A 27,411-nucleotide genomic window follows, 5' to 3' on the forward strand; every position below is an offset into this window, starting at 1 on the left:
AAGCTCATTAAAATGGACCAAGCGATGCGCCAGCTGTAAATGCAAAGACATGTCTTTTTAAATAAGCCCCATTAGTTCCACATGTGCTTTTGATAGATAATTTTTTGGTTACTTAACATGAAACTAATAATTATGGAAATGACTCTGACGATCCGGATACTCTCCACAAGAAAAAGGTGGAGAACACAGAAAAAGCGATTCCAGAGGCTTTGCAGAGATTTTGTCCTCCCCTAATGCACCCATCCCTAGTAAACTGCTAGTTCAGAGTCCTACCCTGCAGACTAAAGGAAAGAAATCAGCTCTGCCAGCATCAGCTCCCTGAAGCTGTACAATGCCTTCAGCTATAGGATTAAACACTTGCTATGCAGCCACATACACAACCCTGAGGCTGCAGAGGCAAACAGCTCTCCTTATCCCCCCAAAAGTGGGGAGAACATGCTGGAGAGAGTGCAAAATCTGGCTCTTTCCTGCAGTGCTTGTAGCTGTAAATTCACTGACAGGAGATCAGATCTGGAGTAGATGCACATCATAACCAGTGTTTTTCAGAAGACTTATGCATCAATCTGTTTATAACAAATAGCAGATCTCTATTCGCACCCAAACTGATTTATTCCCTATTGTGATTGTTCACACCCTGCACCATCCCACCATCCCTGCACGCAGCCATCTGACAAGCAGGGCACAAATATGTGTGCAGCAAAGGGACACAGGCTGGACACATGAGGGGAAAGAAAGAGGAATGTGCACAATTTTAATAGGAATACAGCTATCAAAACAGCATTATACAACTGCCAAAAAGAGAAGGAAAAAAATAGAGGTGGTTATGTAAACCGCTGTCCCTGTTTGCTCAGCACAAATCTCATATGGGCTTAGGTCAGTCCACTTGACACAACTAGAAATAATTGCCGGTTAACTATTAGTAGCTCTGAGTTCGAAGTTCCCCAGTAGCTGCTTCTATCCCCTGCCTGTATTCCCTCTGCCTGGCACACATGCTGCATATTGCCCAGGCAATATGCAGGCAGCATTGCCCACCTCTGCCCACATCCATGCTGGAGAGCTCAGCACCTCAGCAGGGGGTGAGACACCAAGCCACAGCTTCTAGCCTAGATTCCCCTGGATGCTCTGCCCTGGCCAAACCTCGGTGTCATCACAGGGTGTCTGACCATAGCAAACAAAAGCAAGAAGCAGACCTTATTCCTAGTGTGGTGGTCAGGAGATGTCCTGAGCAGCAAAACCAACTTTTAGTGCCTGGAATAAAACTCCATCCCTTTACCCAGGGGAAGGCCTGCATTGCAATCTCAGGACAGGATGGTGAATGGCTCTGACAAGTAAAGTTGTGTGTATCTCTAACCATTTCTCTCTCTGTGTACTGGGATTCACCTCTTCTTCTCAACTCACAGAAACTGCTCAGCATGAGCAATTCATTCCCATCTTCCCATAGATGCTTGCCAACAGAGTAAACCCAGCATGTTGCTAATAGTGAAGACTAAAATCACTGTGAGCTGAGCAAGGCCCTCAGCAGAGATAGTAGCTAAAGAACCAGCCTAAGACGCTGTAATCCTGGCAAAAACAGTTTCAAAACACACTGCATCTAGTCAGTGTGCCTTAAAGCTACGCAGAGAATTGTTTCATGCAGCCTTGTTATGGAGAGAGGAGCTGGATAACAGTACTTCCAGACATAATTCATGGGTCTTTCAGCAGCCTCTGTTACTATTGGATGGACTGCAGTGTTAATTGTTTCATTCTGTCAGCCAAATCCTTCTTTTGTAAATTAAATAACTAGTAAGGATGCATCCCAGTTTCAGAGCCCTGTTTAGCCCATGCAACTGAAATCCATTTGGCCTCCATCAGATTTATCCCTTGATAGTCCAGCAGCTGCTAAAGTCACTGATATTTTCCCATTACCATGCAGGGCATCCTGCACAGCCCTCCAAGAGCTGACTTTTGTTCAGTGAGGAATATCCAGCAGGTCAGGGAGACTCTGCAAGCGCAGGAGAAGGGTGAAGGGTTCAAGTCAGGCACAAATCTGAGTGTGTACAAAGCCAGGGCTGTACAAAGCTGCACTGCTGTAATGAACACAACTGACAGCATAAGACGAGTTTACAACATGAAATCAGACTCACTGTGCTCACAGGACAGAGAATTAAAATCATTAATGCTTCTCGGTTGCTTTAGATGCTGGTGTGAAAGCTTGATAGAGAGGTTTTATTTCAGTAAGAGCTGAATCAGACCACATAGAGAAACACGTGGAGAAGTGCAAGCTATTATTCCATAAAGTAATGATAGGGAGACTCAGTTTGTTTATCCATATCTGTTCTTTGCCCTAACTCACTTGCTCCTTGTCCCAAAGGTTTCTTGCTTAGTTTAGGAATTTCTGAGTAAATCATTTTCCAGCTTTTGGTGTCAAACACAAGCCTTCTTGTTCATTATAAACCAGCATACTGACATCTGCTCTTATTTGTGCAAGGCTTTGTGGTTTGGTCAACTTTCATAGACTAAATCCCCAGAAAGAACTTCACAGAAACCCAGTTAGGTGCAAAAGCAGGTCTGCTTATGGCCATGATGCTTTTTGAGAGGGCTAAGAGGTTACCTTTACCAAACTCTGACTTTAATCAGACTTAGATATTGCCTAAATTGGATCCCCTCAACCAGTCCTGCCTTCTGTTGTCTTAGCAGTGAAGTATTTCAGTTGATCTTATCTGGACCCTGCCTCCCTTAAGTCCTTTCATTTTTGCCAGAAGGAGCAGTGAAGTCCCTTGAGCTGTAAACATCCCTGAGGGATGCTCTCTTCTGCAGGTCATGCATCCCCAGCAAAGGCAAAAGCACAGGGGACCACTGGCTGAGCTAGAAAAACTCACTGGTTTGGAGGATGAAGATATGACTTGTGCCAGAAACATCCATTTTAAAACCCCCATGCAGAGGAGATCATTTCCATTCCACCTGAGACAAGATGGGGAGGTGGATTCCAGCAGATTTCCAACTAAACCAGGATCTAGCTTTGGGTCTAAATGGCTGTCAGTGCCCCAGCTTGGATCTGAACCTACCTGGTGTTTTTACAGGGGAGAATGAGACCTCAATAATGGCTGACAGGAGCAGGGAGGAGGCTTCATCTCCTCCGCTCTTCAGTGCCAGCTCTCTCTCTCTCACACCATCCCGATTTGCACATCAGCTTTTAATATTTAATTGCAGCTTTGCCAAGGGACTTTGCCTTCTGTGCTGTAAAGAAGGGGAGGAGGAAGGAGTCAGAAGCGTGGTACTGAAGAGCCCCAAGGAGACTATCAAATGGCAGATCTCTGGTGGAGGAAAGCACTCTAGCATGTAAGTGATTTTACATAAAAAACCCTCACAGATCACAGAAAATGGAATGAATTAATATCAGAAAAATCCTTAGCAACTGGGGGATGCTGTGCTGATTGTGGGAACTGTTCAGGGTGGGCTGACAAGAGCATTTCCATCAACTGCCTGTACTGTATTTAAGGAAAAAGAGGGATGTAAATGGAAAATCAGGGAACACTTCCCTTGTAACAGGCTCGTTCTGCCACAAACTAAATCCCTCGAGGACTTTTCACCTGGAATTGTTTAATGTTAGACACCACAGCAAAAATGGGAAGCAATCCCTGGACTGTGGGAGGTGGGAGCCTAACAAACCTTTGTCTTCTCTAACATCAGGGGAAATGACCTGGAAAACAAAATAAAGGGAATTTCTAAAGCACCTAGTGATAAATATGTCTCCTTCCCTCTGGTCTTAATTTAGCTCCCTTAAAGGCATGGGAGTGGAGGCAGAGATTCACAAATTGTTGAATGACACCATATCCCCCAGAAAATCTGCCCTTCTTGACTGCATTTGGAAGTGGATGGGTGGACAGGTGAAGGCCAAATAGTCAGGCTAGTGCAATAGAAGTTGCTTATGAAACATATTTTGCAAGCAACATGGCTTTTAAGAAGTACTTTCAGAATCTTAAGTACAAGTATCTAACAATCCTGTAGTTGGAATGTCTGTGTCAGTAATTAAAGAGCAATTACATATAACATATAGGTCCCTAGAGCTCTGTCTAACTTCAGAAAATGAACCCCAGATGACCTAATGTACTTCCAAGTGTCAGATCAGTCATTGCAAATCCAATGCCTGAGACTTCTGCTCGCATTTCTGAAGGCTGGAAAACAAGAACACTTGGCAGAAGAGAACAAGAGGTGCTTAATACTCCAGTTACCGCCTGAATTCAGATCTGGTTTGGGTCTGTGCAACATTAGAAACAGAAGAAAATTTTAACCAATGACACACATACAAAATTTTCATCAAATCATTTTTCAGTTATTTAAAGCTCAAGTTCATCTGGTTTTTATTCCCTCCCTGTTGCAGAGATGAACTGAGCAATCTAAGAGAATGAAAATAGCGGTAGGCAAAGGTGGAAAAGACCCTTTCCCTCCATTAGGAGTAATTTAAGTTAAATTGTGTCTTCTTTAACCCTATTTTATTTTTTCAAAAGTGAATTCACGTGATGAGGTTTGCAGATGTATCAGTGAAAACACCGTTTGTTCCACAGCCTTTTACTGATGCACCGATCCCATGGGTGGAGATGAATGCAGCAATTGTTGGCCTCTTTTCCCTGGATCTTCACATCCAGCACCATAACCTTTGCTCTCTCACTTCAATGCCAGCAGACAGAGAACATGGAAAAAGCTGAGAAGCTGCGACCAGCTCAGTCCTTGCCTTTTCTGTGTCATTCTCCAAGGAGCAATCCAGAGTGCAAAGCAGTTGTGCTGAGAAAATCTGTGTCTGTTTCCGAACTGGTTGCCAGGTAGGTGGTTTATCTATGGTTGCAGCTCACCTTAGATCTGGGGGTTCCAGGGTAGATTTTCCTTTTCCCCCCTCCATGAAAAACAAATCACACTCAGATAAGGTCTTTCCTAAGCACAGTGTCCCAGCACGTCAGGTCTGAAGATGGAGGCAAGTACTTTCCTGCCATAACTGCTCTTAGCTATTATATATTACCAGTGCATTACTAAGTCTTGGAAGACAAATCCTGATTTAAAGGCCAGATGCACTCAACAAACTTCCCAAATACAATGACACGGAAGAATTTGCCCTCGACCCTAATGACAGGAGCATTCCCAGATAGATAACTAAAGCTTTTAATCTTGGTAGTCTGTAAGGTGCCATGAGGGAAACAAGCAAATGCTGGAGAGATAAGCTAATAGGGAAACAAGAGGGCTATGGGCATTTCATCCCCTCCTGGTTTCTCTCAACTGTCTCTAACCAAAATGCTCCAGGGAGAGCCACATTTCAACCCAAACCCTTTAAGGGCTAATTTCTCTTCTGGTTACAACCCATAACTGAGATCAGACCACGGCATTGCCTAGAGTGAGACAAATAGGATTAGGAACAGAACCTGAAGTACATCTTCCTCAACACAAGAGTGACAGAAGAGCTGTCAAGACAGTCTCTTGAACTTCCCCTTGGGACAGTTGGGTTCTAAATATCCCAAACTTGGCCAGTTTTCACTGTAAATAGTCATCTATCTGTCAGGGTCTTTGGAGAAAGCTGAAAGTGCACTCCCCACAGCAAGGAAGAGGAGGAAGGTGGCTTCTTCTACAAAGGTCTCACTCATCACTGGTGTTATATTAGGTCAGATACTGACCTTACATCAGGTTAAAGCTGAATAAATAAACAATGCATTGACCTTCTGGAAAGCCTGACTCCAGCTGCAAGCCATGTATCAGCAAAGTGCAATAATGCACCACATTCAGCCAATACAACCCCCCAGAACATCCTCTACCAGTAGGGAGATGGGTGCTATTGGAACACATCTCAATGGAGCTTGGGAGGAGAGGGGTCATGCTGGATCTAGCAGCACTGAAATGAACTAATGCATTAGACCTCAACCCAATCTGCTTGGGAGATGGGGAGGTTCACATGGTCTCACTCTTCATGATTGCATTTGAAGTCTATTGGATTTGGTATTTTCTAGAGAGTAGGGGGAGGTAGGAAGAGCCTGTCTGCTGTATGGAAAAATGCAATCAGGCTAAGAAGGGATTAAGGTGACATCTTCTGTCTTCTCTGCAGGTACCAGAGCATCCTGGACTGTGAAAGCAACATGCCTAAGCAGGAACATCCCAAGGTGAGAGCCAGAGCCTCAAAGCAGGTGGGACAGAGCATGTCCTAATAACATTATGCTCCAGTTCTTGACAAAAACCTAGGGTTTTTTTTACTATCTGATGCTGTTCTGGGGACATCTCAGGTAGGTCATATCCAACCCCCTTTTAGAATGTACAAATGGACTGACACATAGAAGATGCTGCAGGATGGGACGTAAGCTTCATATATAACATTCAGATTGCTCTGGAGTGAATAAATTGAAGGGATGGACACTAATGGAAGACCGTCAAGAGATGTAAGACCTGGCAAAGGGTTTAGTACTGGTTAGAAAGCAAAGGAAGGATCCAGACTGAGGCAAAGACACACAAAGTCATCAAGGCACCCAGACAAACACACTGGCTAACTGACATAACACTTAGGCATCTCTGCCCTCCTCCATCAGCAGCTGGAGGTTTTCAAGGTGACTCCATGTACCTCAAATGACACTAAGCATCTATCAAAGAACATAGATACTTAGTGTAATTTCTGTTATCTTACCCTAGAGTGCAGAAATCACTTTTTTGGTGTTTTTGACTACAATGGGGCATAGACATCAAGATCACGGGTAGATATTTCTCACAACTGCGTTTAAATGTCTACATTTCAGCATCTTAAACTGAATTGCCCCTTAACTAGAAGCTGTGACTGCTGTTCTCGCATTATGACAAAGGTGCATCTCCCCCCTACCAGTGTCCTTTATAGCATATTTTGATTGCAGACTCATTGGTAGAAGGTGCAGATCTTGGCTCTGTGTTTGTACGATGGGTCCTGCTTTGTAGTAAGGGCCTTTAACAACCTGGAATAACAAAGATAAAATCACACACTGGAAGCCAGATGCTCTGGACTTCATCCAGTTTCTCTGCTGAAGACAGGGTTGATTCCCGCTGATCAGAGAAAGCTGAATTGCACCTCATTACAAAAAGACAGAATCTGAAAAAAATTGTTTTCAGTCCATTTTTTTTAAGAAACTGGAGGTTTCCTACGGAATTACAGAGAAGGGAATTTCCTGACTGTTTGGAAACATAATTTTCTAGAGGAAGAGGATGGAGATGGGATTAAAACAATTATCTAGGAGGGAAGATAACCATTGGTCATATTTTTACTACTCCAAGGTTTCCCTGCATGACCATGTACAAATCAGGAGGCTGCACTGGAAATAGGCGTAACAAAAACTTCTTCCACACTTCAGAAAGGGATGGAATTTAGATGTGTCCCTGACATTTGCTCCAGAGAACATAGAGCAGAAAGAGATGGGGCACTCTTTGGTCCCCAAAAGTCAAGAGATGTAATGCTTGGATAGAAATGAAGGAAATAAAGATTTCAGAAGCTATATTATTTAAGTTAGCTATGAGTTTACTTTGATGTTTGTTTTGGGTTTTTTAGCTCATGGAGAGAAGATATCTATCACAAATTAATGCCAATCCAATGGGGAAGAATTATGCCTTTTCTCAAAACCATCCCAGTGGTATGTGCTCAAGCAAGTCCATGGAAGAACTTCCCTTCCCTAACATCAGTGCCCCAACAAGAAATCTCAAAGGACTCCTGACCATCTTTGACACTCCTAAAGCCACTCCATGGTGTAAGAGTTTACCTTCTGCTTCACTGAACACACCATCTCCCAGTGGCGTTTTGAGGAAGAGGGAGGCCGATGGCAGAATCATGACAACAATCCAATCCCTGAGCATGGACACCAAAGCCCATAAAGACCCATCCTTCCCTTCCTCTCTTCAGAGCATCCAGAGGAAGGCACAAAGGAGTCCTGTCACCATCAAATGGAAAGAGTCTATTGCAAAGGTTAGTAGGTGCTCTTCTTAGGAAACTCCTGGACATTTATTTAATTTGGGTGTCCAGAATCTTCCTTATAAATGCTTGTGCTTCATGGTGGTACTTCATCATTCACTGACACAAATCCTTGGGCGTGGGGTCTGCCTTGTGGAAGCCTGACTTTCTATGGAGGCAAGGAGGCGCAGATGAAGCACTATTCTTGGGGAGAACAGAGCAAACCCAAGGCTGGGTCAGGTCTACAGGAAAAGAAGTCAAAACCACACACAATATGTGGAGGCAACTGCAGGGCCTCTGGTGCAGGCGCCTTCCCTGCACTGGGGCTTTGTGCAGTTCTTCTCTATGGGCATTTACCTGCTTCTCCGTTGTCATTCTCACACAGGAAGGGAAGCTGTCCCACTACAAGCAGGCGATCATCTCCTCGGTGCTGGATACAGCTGATGACTCAATCAAGGGCAAAAGCTGTGAGTTGGATTTATTTTGGTTACCACTCATCATTGCTACTCTACTGCTGGCTCTGTAGTTGCAACTGGGAAGAGTTTACTTGGTCCTTGCGCAAAGTTGTACTTCCCATGTAGTCCCGTAACAGATACTGACGATTCTGGCTGGGGATGGTGTGGGTACTGCGAGGTCTGGCCATGCAGGAGTGTAGCCAAGGATAGGAAGCACAGAAAGCAGACAACCCCACGACTGCAACCTTCCAGCCCTGATCAGACCCATTGTATGGGGCTGGCAAATCCCAGCACATCTGGGATCTGGGCCAGTGATGAGTCCACAGAACCATGCTGACTCTCCCTATGCTATTATCCCAGGATTTTAAAATAGCTGGTATTAAATACCAAGGCAAAAGCACATCCATGTTTAGTTTGGGATGAGTAACATCTCCCTGCACCTCAGCCCTGAGAATAGGAAAAAGGAGAGGTTCCTTTCTACCAAGCTAAGGAGTCTTGGCCGGTCTCCTTCTGAATTTGGCAGCAGTGGTGTGTTAGACACAGTCATCCTTGGCTTAAGATACAGCATGTAAGTGATCCTTAATGCTATGATATCACTGGGACTAAAGCAGGTAAAGGATATTTCAGGGCAACAGGCATCTGTGAAGAGCAAGAGATCCAAGCTGAAGCTTTGCATGGGAAAGGGTTGAATTTTACCAAACTTTGCTGTTTGATTTGGAGCAGGAAGAAACAGCTCTCAAAAAAAATCCTATAATGACTGGATTTGAGACCAGTGGGCCCTCCTGCCTTCTTTGGGCCTGGATCAGGAATCCAAGGACCCCATATTCCATCTATCTATGATTCGTTCTCTTCCTTGCCTCTTACACAGGAAGGGAAATAATTTAAAAAGGTAAATCACATGCTGCCTGGATTTGGGACACTGTATTTAGTCACCCAACTGCATGGGAAAGACACGTCTTACATGAGCACACTGATAAATGAAGAAGCTGAAGTTTCCACAGCACTGCTGTGATTTTATTTTAATGTCAAAGCGCGTGAAGTCACCATGCTATCTTGCTAGACACTATCACGGTATTAGCTGCAGTGTGCCTTTTACAGCGCGAAGAATATATTTTCCTCTGGCTGGCAAATGATGAATCATGATCTATTTTAGAGCCTTACACCACTCTCCAGCCCCTGACTCAAAGGCCTTGTAATAGGAAACACTTCATGTTGTCTCTTGCGCTGCTTCTTTTGGTAGGGCTAGGTTTTGTGTGATGTGGTGTCCTCTGGGGAGGTAATTGCTGCCAGGGAGCTGAGAGTATGACAGCTACCTCTGAGGTAGGTGCTGGATTTGCTCAGAGACAGGAGTTGCAATGCTTCCTAAAAAAGCCCAGGAACCAGCTGTCCCATATCTCTTCTGGGACAAGACATGTCTCGGATTATACCTTCACTTTTCTTCGCCTACTCACCATCACCCACAGCCCTTCCGCAAGGCTGATGAGGGGACACCCACCCAATACAGTGACCTGAGAGGGTGGAAGGCAGTCTCAAACAGTTTGAAGCCACACAATGTTGTAAGTTCAAGCACAGACCATGTTCTCAGGTGTTGGATGCTGTGATACGGAGTATAAGAGCTTGGCAGTGCTCAAGGCAGCTCTATCAACTGATACGTGGCTTACAAGCAAACACATGCCCATGCAACAGTTCAAACCCGAATAACTACACATGAAGTCAAAGCACTGGTTGCTCTTCCCAGACATGGCATCATCACCTCTGAGTCACTGCTGGAGTCCTGAGCATTGCTTAAATAGGAAGCTTGCTAGACCCCTTAGGTAAGTCCATTCCCAGGCAGCTAAACCAGCGGGGCTAAATCCCCAGCCATGCTGACAGTATCAAATGATCCAGAGGAAGCTGCCAACAAGGACATTATCAAATCACAAATTAAAGAGGTCCAAGTGGCTATAGTTCACAATAATGAGATTACACTGAGCACTGGAAGACTTACTTACACTGTAGAGCAAAATATTTTCAAGGAAGGAAGATGGCAAATCAAGGAACCATTTTCCCAAAGGGAAATAGTTGAAAGCTTGAGTGCTTTGATATTAAAGAGGAGAAGGCACCAGTTAATTTGCTGCAGGTAGAGTCTCCTGAGTACTCTGGGTTTAAAAATTAACAACTTCTAAATGAATTTGGCAATCAAAGAGAGGAAAATCACAGCCAAGAAAGAGAAAAGAGCAGCGTGCATGCAGGCATGCCATCCCCCCACCTACACACACACATATGCTTGTGCATGTATGTATTAATATAGCTCCGTTATTCAGTGTTTTCAGGTGAAGGGCACACAAGGATGTTACCTCAGTGCAGTGCAAAGATGAAACAGGAGCCTGACATGACTGCAAATTACAGAGCACCCAGCCAGCCTCCGAAAGGCATTTAATTCCCTCCTCCCCCTTTCTATTCTGTATTCCTTTCGACCTCTACCCACGGGGAATTTTCACAGCAAGGAGAGGAGGAGAAGGAGAGGGCTCCCCCATCCTGCGTGCAGGGATACCCAAGCTCGGTTAAACGTTTGCTTGGTAGGGGATGTTTTAGCCCTGCTCGCTGTAGCACCCGTTCTTTCTCCTGCAAGGGGGTGCGGTGCCATCTAGCGACAATGAGACAGTCCCACTTCGGTCCCCAAATCGGTCTCTGCAAGGATGAAGCTGCACAGCAGCCACCGGACACCCGGTCTCAGCCCCAGGAGTGGAGCGGGGCTATCACTATCCATCTCTCCGTGGCCTTTCAGCCAGCATCCCCCCTTCTTCAGCGCCTTGTTCAGCAGCCGGTTTTGGAGAACATCACCAATGAACTGGAAAAATCTGAAAGGCAGCGGGAAAATGCTGATTTAAGATAAAACGCTGTGCTTATGCTACAGACGGCTCCGAGTTGAAGGCAGCTCTGGCACTTGCAATGATACAGGCTTCTGCAGCCAAAATAATCCTTAAAAGCTCATTTCCCTTTCAGCAGTTGCCTTTCATGAGCACTACAAGCGGGAATTGAATGTTGGGACTCCTGTAAGTGTCCAATCTGTCCAGCTCTAAGTGCTTTGTGCCTCTGCAGCTCAGCCAGGAGGGAAACTTAGAGCGTTCAACTGTAAGATCCATCTGCCCCTCTGGCTACAGAACCTCGCATCACAAAAAGAAGGGGGAGAAGCAGGTGCCATCCACCCCCTTTCACCTCTCCCAACCCCTCTGACAGCCAGTCAGGGGTGCTGGGATCACAGGCACCTTTTGGAGGGCTGACATGGGAGTGTGCAGCTGTTCTCAGGCAGCCGTGGAGAGCAGGGGAGCAATCAGCTTCTGCTCATGCCTGGCCAAACTCTGCTGGGCACCAGCAATCAAAACAGGGTAGTCCATTCTAGCTGGCTTTTCCTGTGAGCCCTAGCCTCTGCTCTCGCTCAATCTAACCTAAAGAGCCTTTCCCTGAGCAACTGCTGCCCTCTTCTCTCAGCTCCCAGCAAGAGGCACCCCATCTCAGTCAAGGGCTGCTGATCTCTCCCTATCACACTCTCAGCACTTCTCAGAAAATCACAGTGCACCACTGATGGGGTTTTTATTTCTATTTCCTGCTTTTTAACTAGTCATTGTCTTTTAGACAAAAGGACAAACACCTTCCCTTGGGAGCTGTGCAGAGCTGTCAGGTAGCTCAGATCTTACAGGCTTGCAGGTGCAATTCGCAGGGCACTGGTGGGAGACACAGATTGAAGTCACAACCCACAGCAGACCAGGTCCTCCACCTAAGGATGGAAACAGAGACAGTAGGAATGTGGACAGCCAGCCAGGCGTGCAGACAGACCACCATTGCTGTAAACATATGTTGTATGTTGCAGCCAGCCAGCCAGACAGGCCATTATATGTTGCAGATGAAGAGGGAGCTCCACATAAATACATGCATGCACCCTGTGTGTTCCTGCTGGGCACATGCATGCTGCAAGGACACACATGAATGCCCATCATGAGCTGCTGACTGAGCTGATATGTTCTGCCCTTCACCTCCTGCCTTTATGTCGCTCCACCCATACGGAATAACTAAGATACCTCAGTCCCCAGCCTGCCACTGTGTTTGCTGACACCCCCACCACCCAGTTCATGCTACCTGAGTGGGCACACGTTTGCTGGCAGCCCCTGCCATGCCCAGCCCTCTGACTCACAGCCTGGCTGGCGACCAAAGACCCGTCTATCACCCTCCTATCAAAATCCCTCACTGCCTGCTTCTCATCGTGGGATACACTCAGCACAGACCACCTCAGCCTGCAGCTCCTCAGCTGCTTAGTGCTGCCTCACTCACAGCCATCACTTACAATGCACGGTCTTCTCCTCAGCACCCAGCAGTAACAAGGGCGGGCTGTGTTTCCCACTACCCCCAGATGGTTAAATTTCAGCCCATTCTAATTTAACTCTTTTCTTCAATCCTCATTCATTGAAGGAAGCAAAAAAGAACATGGAGATCACTCTGGGAGGGGTGATGACCTTCCTAGGCACTAGGTTTAATGCAGGTGGCAAGGGACTGGTAACTCATAGCCTTGCAGGATGCTTAACCGAACTGGGCTATAGAAAGGGGGAGGAAGCAGATGGTCATCTGGAGCTGGATGTAATGTGATGTGGTGTGAAGCTGGGCGAAGAAAACTTGTCACATGCTGAACTGCAGCCTGGTTGGTGCACAACATCCTCTCCCGGGGACTGGTACCATGGGGAAACAAGAGGGGTAGCAGCTTCTCCAAACATCCGTGTAAAACTCCAGAAAAGGTACTCAGGAGAAGGAAACCAAAAAGTCTTCAGAATCTCAGACTGTAAAACCAGCAGCACTGAGTTGCTTGGCCCATTGGAGCAAAGATCATGGACCTCTGGGGACCAGCATCATGCTCCATCTACTCAGCACAATGCTGCTGAGATCTTTATGTGACCAATGAGCTTGTCTGTAACAGAGATGTCCCTGTGTTGCACAATGTACAGACACATTGCAGAGAGGCTGAAATACCTTAGGGAAGTACCAGTACTTCTCTGACTGTCAACTGGGACACTGTAAACCTTAAAAGTTTCTGTGCTGGCAGATAAAATAGGATTTCTGCGAGACCCTCTGGTCCAGCACAGCTCACATCTGTGCATCTCTCCTTCATCACTGCAGTCCCATGGCCTGGGAAGGTACAAAGAGGGTGAGACCAAGCGTGGGTCATTTGTAGCCCTTGCCCTGGTTTTGATGCTAAGCACCTCAGAGTGAGTGTTTTATCTCAGGTGATGGTGACCTGTGGTACAGGCATAGCCAAACCTATATCTCCTTTCATTGCCATGTGGTGATTTACTCAAACATTCACTCTCTAAAGGTGTCAGAAAAGCAAATCAGCGAGAGAACATTTCTGGGTACCTCAGCCATATCTCTCTCCCAGCCTGGTAAATGTAGACTGTTAAAATAAGCCCCAAAGCCACTGGTGATGTCTGTATTTGTACATCAGCATGGCCAAGACAGGGGCCCCAGCTCTGTACCAACCATTTATAGACAAAATAGCACGCACTGCTCAGCTGAGCTTTGAGGGCATTGAGAGCCCTCCAGGGCTGAGTGTTTTATTGCTATCACTCTCCAAACACCACTCAGAGCAGTAACCTGCAGCACCACATTGCTAACAGAGGGACTGCAGGGATGGGGGTGATTCCCATCTGACCATAAAGCAGGTAACTCAATCTCAGTATACATGCTACCCACCACTTTCCTAACATACCTTTTTTCAGTTCTTGGTTCTAAAGTATTGGAACTGATGAGGAAATAGGGAACCAGAAAATGTAGCTAATACCTGACACCTGCCCAACTTTTCCTTTAAAACTTTAGCTTTAGAGGCAAAGGCGGCCTCGCTTGCAGGTCACACCCGGGGGACATGACAGTGAGTCAGGGAAATGCCTCTTCCCCATTGCACCACTGCCTGAAGCATCCCCTGTCCTGTACTGGATTACACTAGGGGTATGTTGAATGAATAAGTTCTGAAAATAAGCCAGGCCCCCAGACTTCCCCAGCCTCTGTGCAGGATTGCTAAAGCTCATGATTGACTCAGCCTGGTGGAAGAGCAATTTCACTCTTCCCAAAAATAGACCACGTAGTTCATCCTCTCAACATAGCCCAGCACTCCCTGATAAAACCAGCTGTCAAAGACCACCAGGAGGCAGTGAACAGGACCGAGGGTGTGGGAGAGGAGCAGGGCTCCTCGTAGGATACACTAAGGGCTGTCCGGCTGTGAGTTTCACATAGATTTTCCACTGGGTCTGTCTACGGCGTGACACAGCTTTTGGGACTACTGAGACCTCCCTGTAAGTAATTTTGGGGTAGCTTAGAGCAGGGTGAACTGTTGCGTGAATATGAACCTCAGACTGATGCTAAAATGCAGGGCAAATGAGGATGCTTAACGCCTCATCTTATGAAAGCCGTGTTGCAGCTCATGGAAAGTCATGGATTTTATTTTGTTGGCCTAGAGCGTGGTAAATCCCACCCTCTACTGCAGAAGGTGCTGTCTCTGTATTCCATGGATGGTGGCTTCTTGGGCACTTGGGCGTGTTCACAGCAGAAACAGAGCATTGTACATGTGTGCTTTTCTCCGTCAATATTCCTGTTAGGAATATTGAAATTCCTTGCTTTTGGGCTTAAATTCATAGGGCCAGACTTCAGTGTCTACTCTTTCCACCAGAAATAGGGTTATTTACTATGACTCTGGTCACCGTGACCAGCAATAGGGGAAAGGATCTGTAAGGGATTTGGTTGAGCTGGATGGTTGCTTCAGGTGGAGGAGACATCTTCCAGATTCAAACCATGTTCAGGACTGGTAGGTAGGAGGCATTAAAATGTGTACTTTTCAGAGGGAAATGAGCTTTGCTTCATTTTGTACACCTAGGGAACAGGAGGCAATGTAAGATTAGTTACAGAGGGAATTTCTTCCCCTCCTGCTCTTCTGGTCTCCAGGGATGGTTGAGAAATGTATTTGTGACCCTGAGCCTGTTGGGTTAACCTCATTAATACTACCATACCACTCCCTATTTGTGCTTATGTATGGAAAGTAACTCCAAAAACATGTGCCATTCTGTAAGCCAGAGCAGAAAATGCCCTGTGTGTGCATTTGTGTGTCTCTTATGCCCGATTATCCACCTGCTGAGGCCTTTTAGCTCTAAGGTCTGTGTCAGCAGCAAAGAGCCAGACTCCAGGTCCAGATCTTGGTGCTGCCCCTCAGTCACTGTGTGAAGAGCCTGACCCCAACAACCTGAGTTGAAAGCAATATTTTTCTGGTCATGCATTTAGTGATGGCTAAGGTTTCCTTCTAAAGTACACATCCTGCTGATTGATTGCTGTGAGAATAACAGAAATCTTTTAACTTCCCACATTTCCCTTTAGGTCTCCAGTTTTCACCCACTAGATTCAGATTGTTATTAGAAAACAGGGGTTTAGGGAAAGAGATGTGGAGTTGATGCCTCAGGTACAGATATCACTTGACAAGAACAAGCAAAATATGAAAACCTATGCTCTTGTTCAGGCAAAGTGGAGATAATCCACTCATGGCAATTACGGGATCCAGCACGGGTGGAAATTCATAAGAACATCCTACAAAGGCTGATTTCAGCCCTTGAATAGGTGCAGTATTTTGCACAATACAAAAGTTTCCTTTGCAGGGGGAAACAGGCAAAGATGCCCTAGCCTGTTGCTAGGAGAATGAAAATCCTGCTTTGGCACTGGCAAAAAAAAACAGGTATGGGTCTGAACATGGTAGCAGGAATCTCTGCATTGAGTACTGTACAACGCAGCATTTTACTCTTTTAAAGCCAACTATTTCTCTCCCAGCCAGTATTCTCGCTGGCAATTTGCTCTATTCATAAGCAAGTAGAAATGCAGGGGAAACTCAATAGCTACAAGTGGGTTGGGGTTTTCTCTTTAAAGGATCCTGCTAGGTTTTTTTGGGCTATGACTCTTTCTTCCAAAACAGTATTAAGTTTTCTTGGCTGTCACTGATAAAGAGCTGACAGCAGCATGGAAACACTGTGATAAGAATAGAAAGCAAAGGCATGGTCTCAACAGCTCCTCAGAGCCGCATGGTATCCATGCAATGTTCCTGCGTAAACTCTATGGCATGGCAAAGAAATGCTTGAAGATGCATGCCACAGCCCTGATCCCAGCTGTGTCCTGCATCCCAGGCGGGATGTGCGGCTGGTGATGCTCTCAAGGCTCATGCCTGCGCAGACATTCCCAAGGTGTCTCTTCACGGTGGTTAGAGAGGGCTTCCCTTAAAAGGTTTGGTATTCACGGTATGCCAAGAAACCCTCTCCCCAGGCAGAGGTTATTCCAGTGGGTAGCTGTGTGTTGCTTTCCCTTGGGAAAGGGATTTTAGAGGGAGGGAAGCTGCTATCATGAATGGTCATCCTGCATTGTGGTGTGCAAAGGCTGAGATGCTGCTCTACGAGAGAAGATAGAGCATGCAGAGGACTTAGGGATGAAAATAGTCCTGCTGCTGGCCAGTATTCAGGGCTAGGTGAAACAGAGAAACATGGAAATAAAACCAGCTCTCGTTAGACATCAGGTGGGAGTGTTTATCACCATTCCACTGAAAAACCCCTGTGTAAATAACAGAGTTACTGGAGGGTACGAGAACAGTGCTGGCCTGACCAGGGTGTGATACACGATACCCAGCATGTCAGAGGGCAGTGCTGGATACCGAGATCCCAGGGATACACAGCCTGGGGGAGTGATTTATTAAACAACCTCTCAGCCTTTATTAACCTTTCGCAAATAGCAGAGGAACACGGACAATGAGGCAATGCTGAGTGGATAGTCAGGATTACATCTGCCTTGTGTAGACACCTTGTATCCCAAAAGCAGGGGAGCTGACCCAGGTGATATCAAAGACCCTCTCTAAGGAAAAACAGCCCCACAGCAGTTGGCCCACTCGGGAAGTCCACGTCCCCAGCCAGCAATGCCACTCGCAGCTGTCTCTCAGCAGAGCTTCCTGGCATTTTTTGGTACCAGGAATAGAGTCCTCCACATTCCTAGATTTTTGCAAAGCCCAGAAATAGCTCCGAGCTGCCTTGGGGCAGATACTCAGCTCCGCCTGAGGCTATATTTTCTCAGCTCTTCTCCGGAGCTGTTTAAATTACCTGGGGTCTGTGATGTTGTTCCTGCAAAGGAAAGTCCAGTTGACAGTGAGGAGCCGAAAACATTTGCAGAAGAGACTAAAGATCATGAACCTCCAGTTTACAGGTGCTGGAAATTGTAGAGAGCTCTGAACCTGAAACTCAAGTGCAGGCAACGAGACACTCTTCAGTAACCACTTTTCCCTTCACCCCCTCCCATTTCAGATTTGAAAATGTAACTCTATACACGTGCAAAATTAAAACTGTTTGACTATAGTTTAGTAGACAATTCCTAAAGCATGAAATGGTTTTTGAAACCTTATTTGCTTTTCAACACAAGTGCTGTTTAGTTACATTATGTTATTTTACTTGTTTGGCACCTTCCTCTGGTTCTGGCACTTTTCAGCCCATTTCCCACCCCAGAATTCATGTATTAGCTCTATTTGCCAGAGCTGCTCAAGTGATTGCAACATATGGCTTGCAGACAGTGCAAATTCTTATACCCTTTCAAGAAAGAATGATTTACTAAAAAAAATAAATTATATAAATTTACTTATAAATTTATAAACTTAATATAAATTTATAAATTACATAAATATAAATATAAAAAATAAAAAAAACATCAAAAATGTGCATTAATCATTGCATGATCTATACCAGAGATGCCCAGCCTCCAAATTAGGGATCTATTGTACATGATGCTGTACAAACCTATCTGAAAGGACTGGGTCTACTCATGAAAGCTGGGAATCAGGAAAAAAAGTGCTGTTAAGTTGTATGATTTTGTTAGTTAGCTGTAATCAAGGGTTTTTTACAACAGAGTTGGTTCAGAGAGGATATGAAAATCCCAGTTCTCACTTTTAAAGGGGGATTCCTAGCCCTTGCAGTTATAACAAAAAGTTAGCTTGGACCAAAACACTCAAAAAACCAGATGACTTCTTTGAGAAATGAAACAACCAAACCAACATGTTTACAGTTGCCACTCTCTCACCTAATTGGCCAATCCGTGGCAAAAAGAAAAAGCTTGAATTTCAAATCCTCGCTGTGCTTTGTAGAACTGAAAGTGAGAGAAAACACTGCAGTTTGCAAAGAGAGCAAAGTGTGATCTGGGGGCCAGGAGGGAGTACCCATGAGGGTAAGCAGTATGGTTTAGAGCATCACTGATCCTCAGTGTTTACTAGAAGCTGCCTAAAACCCCAATGATGCTCCCTCTTGCAGCCTTGTCCCATCTTTTTTCCCCTTCCTTTGGAAAAAAATAGCACTTGACATTCTAACATGTACTAAAGCCTCAAGAGTGTGTTATGAGGCTAATGAGAAACAGCTAGACATGCTCTCCTCTCCCCAAACCCTCACCCTCCCAGGGCTACCCTTCCCCTCATACCCTTCACCGCAGCATCCCTGGACCACTCACCCTTCCAGCAGCCTCCAGGGAGCCTTCCCCACTTCCCACACCACCTTCAGCATTCACCTCCTCCAACAGAGCTTCCCCATGGAGCAGAGCTGCCGGCACAGGGGTTGGGGCAGAGATTTAAACCTCTCCCCGCTGACTGAGCACCCCCAATGGGCTGCCAGGCTCCCAGATTAAGCAGCAGTACTGGTTTCCCAGCCAGCTTTTATGGTTGCTTACCCATCCATGCAAATTCCCTCAGCCCAGCTGTGGAACGATGCTGGAATTTAGGAGCCCCTTTTGTCAGGGGACCGATTCTCTGGGAGACAAAGCTGGGAGGAGGATGGGTAGGTGTGATTTAGCACATGCAGCTCTCACATGCAGCGACAGAGGCACTTAGAAATGGGGATCCCATCAATAGGGACCCAGCTTCAAGAAGGGGCAGAGAGTTACTGAGGTTTCATCAACATGCGTGACATGCAGGTGGGATTGGGCACCCATGTCCAGACGCACGGCTTAAGTCAGTGGACTGAAGTGGTAGTGACCACCCAATTAGAAGTAACCCATGACCATCCCAGGCAGGGAGGAATAGCAGAAATGACTCCAAATTCCCAAGAAACAGCAGCCCAGAGCATGACAAACACAGGAGAATTTCCATTTCCGTCACCCTGGAAGTCAGAGCCTCTTTCATAATGTGAAGAAATTACTGTTTTCCTGCTCTGATTTTCCCAGTGCTAAAAGCTCCAGGGTATGGGTCTCTGCTCCCATTGGCCTTTGAGTATAGGCCTTTGGGTCCTGCACTATGGGATGTGCCATAGTGGCTCTCAGTTCCCAAGCCATGGCACAGCCAAGGGGTGAGACCGTAACACACGTGTGCTCCGTGGCATAGAACATGCCAGGTCCAGCAGCCACCATGGAAAAGCCAAAGCTGACCTTCAGAGGAGCAGTGTCAGGCAGTCGCTGAGCAGATGAAGGAGGATGCTGGATTTGGCTGTCTGTAATGGGATGCTCGCCGGAGCACTGGTCCCTTTGATGAGCAATGGATAGAGAAGGGACCCTGGCACAACTTACACCACTGGGTTATCCCTTTCCCTCCGGCTTGTGCTAGCCTTGTGTGAGCCCCAGCAGCTCTCAGGCCCCATTACACAAGCTGCAGTGGGGTGCACAGGCCGACACAAAGGGCTTTGCTTAGCAGCTGTGTTTGCTCAGGGCGGCTGATTTTGGGAGCAAAGCCGATGACATGTGGTTGGCCAGGCGACCCAGGAGACTGGTGCTGAGCTTGCAGCTTCCTTTTTTAATAGGTGACTCAGGCGCTCAGTAGCTCACTGGGGTTTGTGGTGGGAGCCAGGCTGTGAAGGAGTGCCAGCGGCAGAGGTGGTAGACACCAACAGGTGGGTAGCGTTGTTTCTCTCTAGGATAAAGCTGTTTAAGTAGAAAGCAGAGCAAGCTGGAGCTGATGTGTTAGTGGTGAGATGGGGTTTTCTCAGAGGAAGGGGTTTTGTCAATGGTTTGTTTTCCGCTTGTTGGGAGCTGGCTGTCAGATGTAACATGATTACAGTTCAGGAGACCTGTAATACTATCCTCAGCAAAAGACAGAGCAGATGAGTGATTTATGGGCAATAATGACAAGGAAATGAGTGAATTTTTTAGATTAATATTTAAGAGTCTCTTTCCCCCTGTTGCCTTGCCTTTTCCCCCTATGTCTAGAAAGATCAGTGAGTACAAATGAATATGTGGAATGATTTTCCCCCATTAGACATTTCCAGGTCCCACAGCCCTCCCTGTCTGCCTGGGGTGCAGCCTGTGGGACAGAGAGGCTGTAAACTGAGCCCAAGCTGCACATACACGGGGTGGGGCAAAAGAAGAGCTAAAGAAACCCCAACAGCTGCTCCCTATGGACAGTCCTAACATTTCAGCCCCCCAAACAAAATGTGCAGATTCATCTGGCGCCAGACGCTGGCATGAAGGGCATTTTCCAGGCAAACCCCAGCAGGGAGGAGCATTCCCCATGTCCTTCCCTTAGGGAGCAGTGCCATCAGCCATGGTGCCAGCCGCTGGGTGGGATGGGAGGAGGGGGTCCTCAGGAGCTCTTTTCTTCTATTTTAGCTCACTGTGGATGCTTTAATGCTTGGAGTATCAGGTTTAAAATCCCTGGGGCCACAGTCAGTGCTAGTCAATCAGCACTGCACAGGATGCATCACTCAGCACTGGAATGGATGCCAAACGTGCCAGTGACGCCCTTTTGCTCTGCAAGGCAGAAACATGGAGCCCAGCACAGGTCTTGAACTGGACTTCCATGCCGCCCATCTCATACAAGACAAATAGCACCCGAAGCCTGGTCTGCATAACATCCTTTGACTTCGCTTTAGCATCCCTAGCTGGGAAGTTCCCCCGCTCCCTTCCTCCTGAGGATGCTATGCAGTGGCACCAAGCTTACAACCCCTGAGATGTCCTAGGTGCCACTTGGACGCCATCAGCTGCACACATGTGACAGCTCAGCTTTCTCATTAGTGGAATGAACCGTTGTTCTTTTGAGCTTATCTATAATTAGCAATTTAGAGGGTGGCAGCAGCCTGTTTTGTCAGGCAGAGATGCATGGAGCCACCAGACTTTCCACAAGCACAGAGCCAGCCCAGTGGGTTTGAGCAGCCCCTATCTAAGGCAGGCAGTTTTGTGGGAAGTGATAAGCAAGCAGAGGGCTGTGCATAGCCTGTGAACTGCAAAAATGTCATAAAGGAGAAGCAGAGGGTGAGGGGGAAAGAAAACAAAGGCAGTGATAAGGGGAAAGCTTCAACAAAAGCTTTGTATCTAATTATAGCCATCATTAAAACAGAAGCCCTGTGGCCTTTCGTCTGTGGAAGCTGATGAGTGAAGGATTAGGCAGCACTGAGGCTATGCTGTTTTCCATGGCATGGGCTGGAAATCTTTCTTCTGCTGTACTATTCTTTCTTGGCTGGAGGGGCTCATTGCTCTTCTCTGTGCAGCATCCCAACCCAAGAGCCCATGGGCCAATACAAATTATATCAGCTCAATGGTAATACCCATAGCCTGGAGTAGGTATAGACCATTAAATGTTACCAGAACAGCTCTAGGACATGAGGATGCTTTTGTTAAGCACTTAGTACCAAAAGAGTTAAGCACGGCAATGCTCGTGTCAGCCTAGGCAAGGTCCCTGCCTTGCAGTGAAGGCAGAAGGGCTCCCATCTCCTGCTGGTAGCTTTTAAGAGTTTTTTCAGCTTGGCCATTCCCTTGCAAAGGGCTTGTGTTCATTTTACCAACCAGAAAGGCTGCAAGTCTGTGCTTGGTTTTCTTTCTGCTTTAAAGCTGGCAAGGTTGAGTCTCCCCAGCTCTCCCCATTGCTCTTATTGGAAGGCTTAACCAAACCTCATAACTTTGCAAGGAAAAAAGCTTCTGCTTTCCAGATTTTTGGATCCCTTTTGCCTCCCCAGCAATGTAGGTAAAAGGAGATACCCAGACAATATTTTTCAAAGCTCTCTTCAAAGCTTTCTGCAGCAAATTCAGCACAGGCTTTAATGCTCTCCTCACAGTGTAGAGCCACATAAACAACAGACCGTGCAGGTCGAAGGAGGTGATCCTGCCCCTCTGCTCTGCTCTCGGGAGACCTCACTTGGAGCATTGTGTGCAGTTCTGGTGTCCTCAACATAGAAAGGACATGGAACTGTTGGAACAAGTCCAGAGGAGGGCCACGAGGATAATCAGGGGACTGGAGCACCTCCTGTATGAAGATAGGCTGAGGAAGTTGGGGCTGTTCAGCCTGGAGAAGGCTGCATGGAGACCTCATAGCAGCCTTCCAGTATCTGAAGGGGGCCTATAGGGATGCTGGGGAGGGACTCTTCATTAGGGACTGTAGTGATAGGACAAGGGGTAACGGGTTAAAACTTAAACAGGGGAAGTTTAGATTGGATATAAGGAGGAAATTCTTTCCTGTTAGGGTGGTGAGGCACTGGAATGGGTTGCCCAGGGAGGTTGTGAGTGCTCCATCCCTGGTGGTGTTCAAGGCCAGGTTGAACAGAGCCTTGGGTGGGATGGTTTAGTGTGAGGTGTCCCTGCCCATGGCAGGGGGGTTGGAACTAGATGATCTTAAGGTCCTTTCCAACCCTGACTATTCTATGATTCTAAATCCAAGGTACCTTCACTGGCAATTTCCATTTTTACAGAGCAGACTCCTTCAAATGAGTGCCTCAAGCCCCCAGATGAAGGGAGAAGCCCACTGCAGCAGATAGAAGGGATTATGTTAACAGATATTGGCCAGCTGCTGTAAAAGCAGTACCTCAGTGATGCTTTAACTGTCTCCTCCCCATTTCCAGGGTGCTTGTTCATCTCAAAAATATCATGGATCTCATAAAATGTTTGGGTCTCTTGAACACAGTGGGGAAAAACTAATGCACAGGGTGGTTGTAACCTCACAGCCTATCTTAAGGTGCACCATATCTACCTTAGCAGTGCCATCATCTCCACTGGCTGTAGATGGATAGTCTCTTCTGACTCAGTGTTTGAGCTGTGGAGAACAGAAGTCAGGAAGAGAGGCCCCATATCTGCAACGTGACTTAGCAAAAAAAGGCATTAAGGAAACATCTTCTCCTGTTTCTTCCCCTGGTGTCCTAGTGACCTCTGGCAGAACTGGGCAGCTAAATCCGTATTGCATCCCACTGCTTTCTCTTGTGTCCAGCCTCAGTTTTGCATCAAAATGCCCATGCATCTGCAGGAGCAGCTGGAACCAAGGACAAAAGAAAATTTGGCACCTTCCAACAATGTGTTGCCCTGGGTCTGAGAAGCTCACTGGCCCTCTGCTCTTATCTTCATGGCTTTTTGGTGCATGGTTGCCCCTGTAGGAAATGGTATTTCATTTGAAGCACCAGTTTCTGGAATCCCGTTAGGGTATAACAGTAGCTGTTGTCACATTAAGATAAAAGCAGAATAAATCTCCCTCAGTATTTTAGAGGAAAACTTTGAAATCTGAACTCAAAATGCAGAAATCAAAAGAACAGTCATTAAGTTTGTTATTTACAACTTTCATTATTTGGCCACTGAGATTTGGGAGCAAAGAACACTAGAATTGCTGCACTGTTTCTAATGCGCACATATTAAAAAGTACATCAGCCCTTTCCTGGCCGTGCAATAGCTGGATTTGTGGAGAGAGAGCCCATTGTTCAAACAGAAAGCATTGCAAATACCAAACTAAATCCAAATGCAGCAGTGCAAGCCTGCAGATAAAAGGAGAAACTTCTCATGTTTTTATAGAGGTAAAAGAATTACAGCCGTGACTAGTCTGGAGAGCTAAGATGCATTATATAGGTGTAGAGCTCTATACACATCTGTGATAGGAGGATCATCCAAAAATGTGTGACTACTCAAACCATCCAGTCCTTCTGTGTACCCCTGAGGAGGTCTGCCTGATAGATCACCTCCTCCCAGAGTAGCTGTTTCTCCATTAACCAGATAGGGACATCCTCAGCTGTAGTTATCTCCATGGGCTGCATCTGAACAAAGGTAGGAGAAACACTATGTCTTGAATACCTCAGCAATGTCATGCTGGGTCCTAGTGGGGGCCCCACAGCAGCTGGTACAGCTTAAAATATTAGATCTCTAAACTAAAAGCAGGTTTCAGTCTGTTGATGCTGCCAAAGACCCTCTGCTACATCCTTGAGCAAGTGTTGTAGCCTCTTCATATCTCTACTCTCTGAAATGGGCTCACAGGGAAGGGGTAGAAGTAGATGGATATTACTGCTTGTGAGGCACACTGATGAGAGAGTGGTGCAGCCACTGGACAAAAAAAAGTGGGAACTGGTTCACACTGAACACGTGTAGCTCCTTCATGTACTCCAAGTTGCTCATTTTGGTGATGGCCTTGTCCATGCAGGACATGGGATTCAGGAATGAGTGCAGGCTCGGTGCCCCACTGGCAGAATGGAGAGATCAGGTCAGTGCCCAGTGTGTTACTCTCACCAGGGATCAAAGTCCAATTCAGCTGTGAAAAAGGTGGAAATGTCCACGTTTTCTTCCTGATCCAGGAGGGTACGATGTTAAATTTTGGGGAACCAGGGCGGGGGCTGCTGGGGGAGTTGGTGTGCAGATGTTGGAGGCGCCTGGCAGAACCCTTGGTAAGAGATGTTCATGGTCCAGGCTTCGCGTCTTTGGCACATAGCTCATCATGCACGTCTGTCCCTCTTTCAGATGAGAGGACGCGGTCATTTTTAGACACACCAGACAACACCAGCCACATACTTCACCAAGGACGAGGGAGGTCCTCTGCACCCTCCGTGAAGGAGCTGTCAGCTCTCTATCTCTCCCAGGCAGCTGCTGCTGCTGCTCACACCAACAGCCCCAGAGAGCCGGTAAGCACCACGCATCACTGCCGCCACCCTCCCCCCTCACAAATCACCAGTGGCATCCGAACAATGTCCTGTCCCAGCAAGTGGTTGTAAGAGGGTGAGAGAGAACGTGCCTGGTGTCGTAAATCTGGAGAAACACAGTATCTGGGTTGCCAAAAATGACCAGCTTTCACTTGCCATTTGCAAACATTGTATATAAGTGTTATCAGAGGTGCTGATAGGAATGTATAGGATGTATACATCCAGGTCTTCACATACAAATACCTGAACTGATCACCTAGATTCATTTTAAAATAATAGGTATCTCCCTGTCACCCCTCAAATAAAGAGCAACAAAAATACTTGCACTGTATTTATGCTTTAAGTGACAGGATTTAGTGGTGGACTTGGCAATAACAGTTGGACACCACGATCTTAAAGGTCTTTTCCAACCTAGCTGATTTTATGATTTGTGATGAGCGACATGTATATAGACACACACATACGTAGCCACACATGCGCACAAATAGCAAACACACACACGTCTACATCCACTAGCCCATACAAACAGTTTATTCATACATAAGATTTCCACTTTATTTGCATGTATATAGTTACACACTCACATCCATGGAAGAAATATTCAACACAGAGCAGCACGTACATCTCTGTGCTATACCCATTCCAACACACACATACACATATGTCCATATATGTCCCACTCAGGCATAACTTCACAGTGCAACTTCCCTTTGTTCCTGTTTATAGCTCTTGTTCTGGGATCCAGGGATTTAATCACCCACTCCAGGCTGATCATTGGATGATAACAGTTCATGTTATAAGGGTTATGAGACACTGAGCTACATTTTTCCCATCTTTCCAGTTCCACTAGCGATACAGGAGTAACACAGGATGTGATTTCACATCGGGACCTTTCCTGCAGGCACATCTATGCTCCCTCCCACTTAATCTCTTGCAGCATCCCTGACCAGAGATGAAGTCTCTCAAGCACATATCATGGCTCTGGACTGGAGGATTCCAGACTGAAGCAGTCCCAGTTGAAAACAAAAGAGTGGAGACTGTAATGGGAAAATTACAACTGGTTAGAAGCCTAAGGAAAAAAGAGCTGTGTCAAAACAATGAATTACACAATCCATAATGCAATTACAAACGTAGATTGGTTTTATTTTTATAATACTGAAGTATAAACAAAAAAATGGGCTAAATCAAACTTCGGCGAAATCAGTGTTTGCTTTGTTCATACACACACACACACCCCCCCTCAAATCTGAACAAATGTATTTGGGGTTTTGTTTGTTGGCTGAGACTTTTGGAAAGAAATATTTCTCATCAATTTGGAATAAGATTGGTTTTCCCAACAGCACAGAACTGCCAGAGAACCAGAAAGAAAACCCTCACCTGTAATGGTTTTCAGGTCTCTGTAGCTGACACATACATATATATATTATAAATACATATATACACACACATTTATACAGATAACTTGTCTCCCTATGCAGTTTGATGTCATTTCTCCTCATGTCTTTTTCCAGAGTATTGTGAAGGACAACTCCAATCACTCTCCCCACACACAGAAAAAAACCAAGGTAAGAAATGTTAAAGATAAGCACGTTATCTAACCAAATATTTGTGGACTGCAGTGGGGTGTGATTGAAATCCCCACACAAGGCAGTGAGGAGCGCTTTCATACTGAATATAGCTATCAGCTGCTCTGTCGCTCTTTCCCACGTTCAGAAGCAATGCAAAAGTAATCCCAAAAAAGCGCATTCAAAGTATGTTTTCTCACGTGAAATATTTGCATTTTACTTCTGCTGCACAACATGCCGATTTGGGTATTCTGGGAGGTGTTTTTTACTAATGTTCAATACTTATTTTTAGCCGGAACAATCTGTGTGTAACAGAGTGAAATAACACCGCGCGCCATTGCTTTGAGCAACAACTAATAATATTCCAGGCATAACTCTACAGACGTAATTCCACAGGCATGACAAGGGTCAGCAGATTTGTTTACTGAAAGGAAAGCCACTAGGATTACAGTCTCTTTTAGATAATGATTATAGGCCTGGGTTACCTTGCCTTTGGACAAACGCCAAGCCAGGCAGGTTGTAGGTATTCTGCTCAGCTCCCAGGCTTCCGAAGCTAAAGACATGGTAAAAAAATGCAGAAAGTGAGGCTCAAAGGTAGGCTG

At 46.1% G+C, this 27,411-nt stretch overlaps 1 protein-coding gene across 1 annotated transcript in view; it reads left to right on the forward strand.

Annotated features, from left to right (window-relative positions):
- The first annotated feature begins 3,233 nt into the window (after window positions 1-3,233).
- XIRP1 (xin actin binding repeat containing 1) overlaps window positions 3,234-27,411 on the forward strand; it is a 33,787-nt gene continuing 9,609 nt past the window's right edge. The window contains exons 1-7 of the mRNA XM_065666871.1: window positions 3,234-3,318; window positions 4,663-4,799; window positions 6,065-6,119; window positions 7,520-7,930; window positions 8,301-8,382; window positions 25,066-25,226; window positions 26,756-26,809. Coding sequence (XP_065522943.1) covers window positions 4,672-4,799; window positions 6,065-6,119; window positions 7,520-7,930; window positions 8,301-8,382; window positions 25,066-25,226; window positions 26,756-26,809 — 891 coding nt within the window. The 5' untranslated portion in view covers window positions 3,234-3,318; window positions 4,663-4,671. The remainder of the gene's footprint in view (window positions 3,319-4,662; window positions 4,800-6,064; window positions 6,120-7,519; window positions 7,931-8,300; window positions 8,383-25,065; window positions 25,227-26,755; window positions 26,810-27,411) is intronic.

This window comes from Lathamus discolor, chromosome 2, assembly GCF_037157495.1.
Source record: "Lathamus discolor isolate bLatDis1 chromosome 2, bLatDis1.hap1, whole genome shotgun sequence".
Classification (NCBI taxonomy): Eukaryota; Metazoa; Chordata; class Aves; order Psittaciformes; family Psittacidae; genus Lathamus; species Lathamus discolor.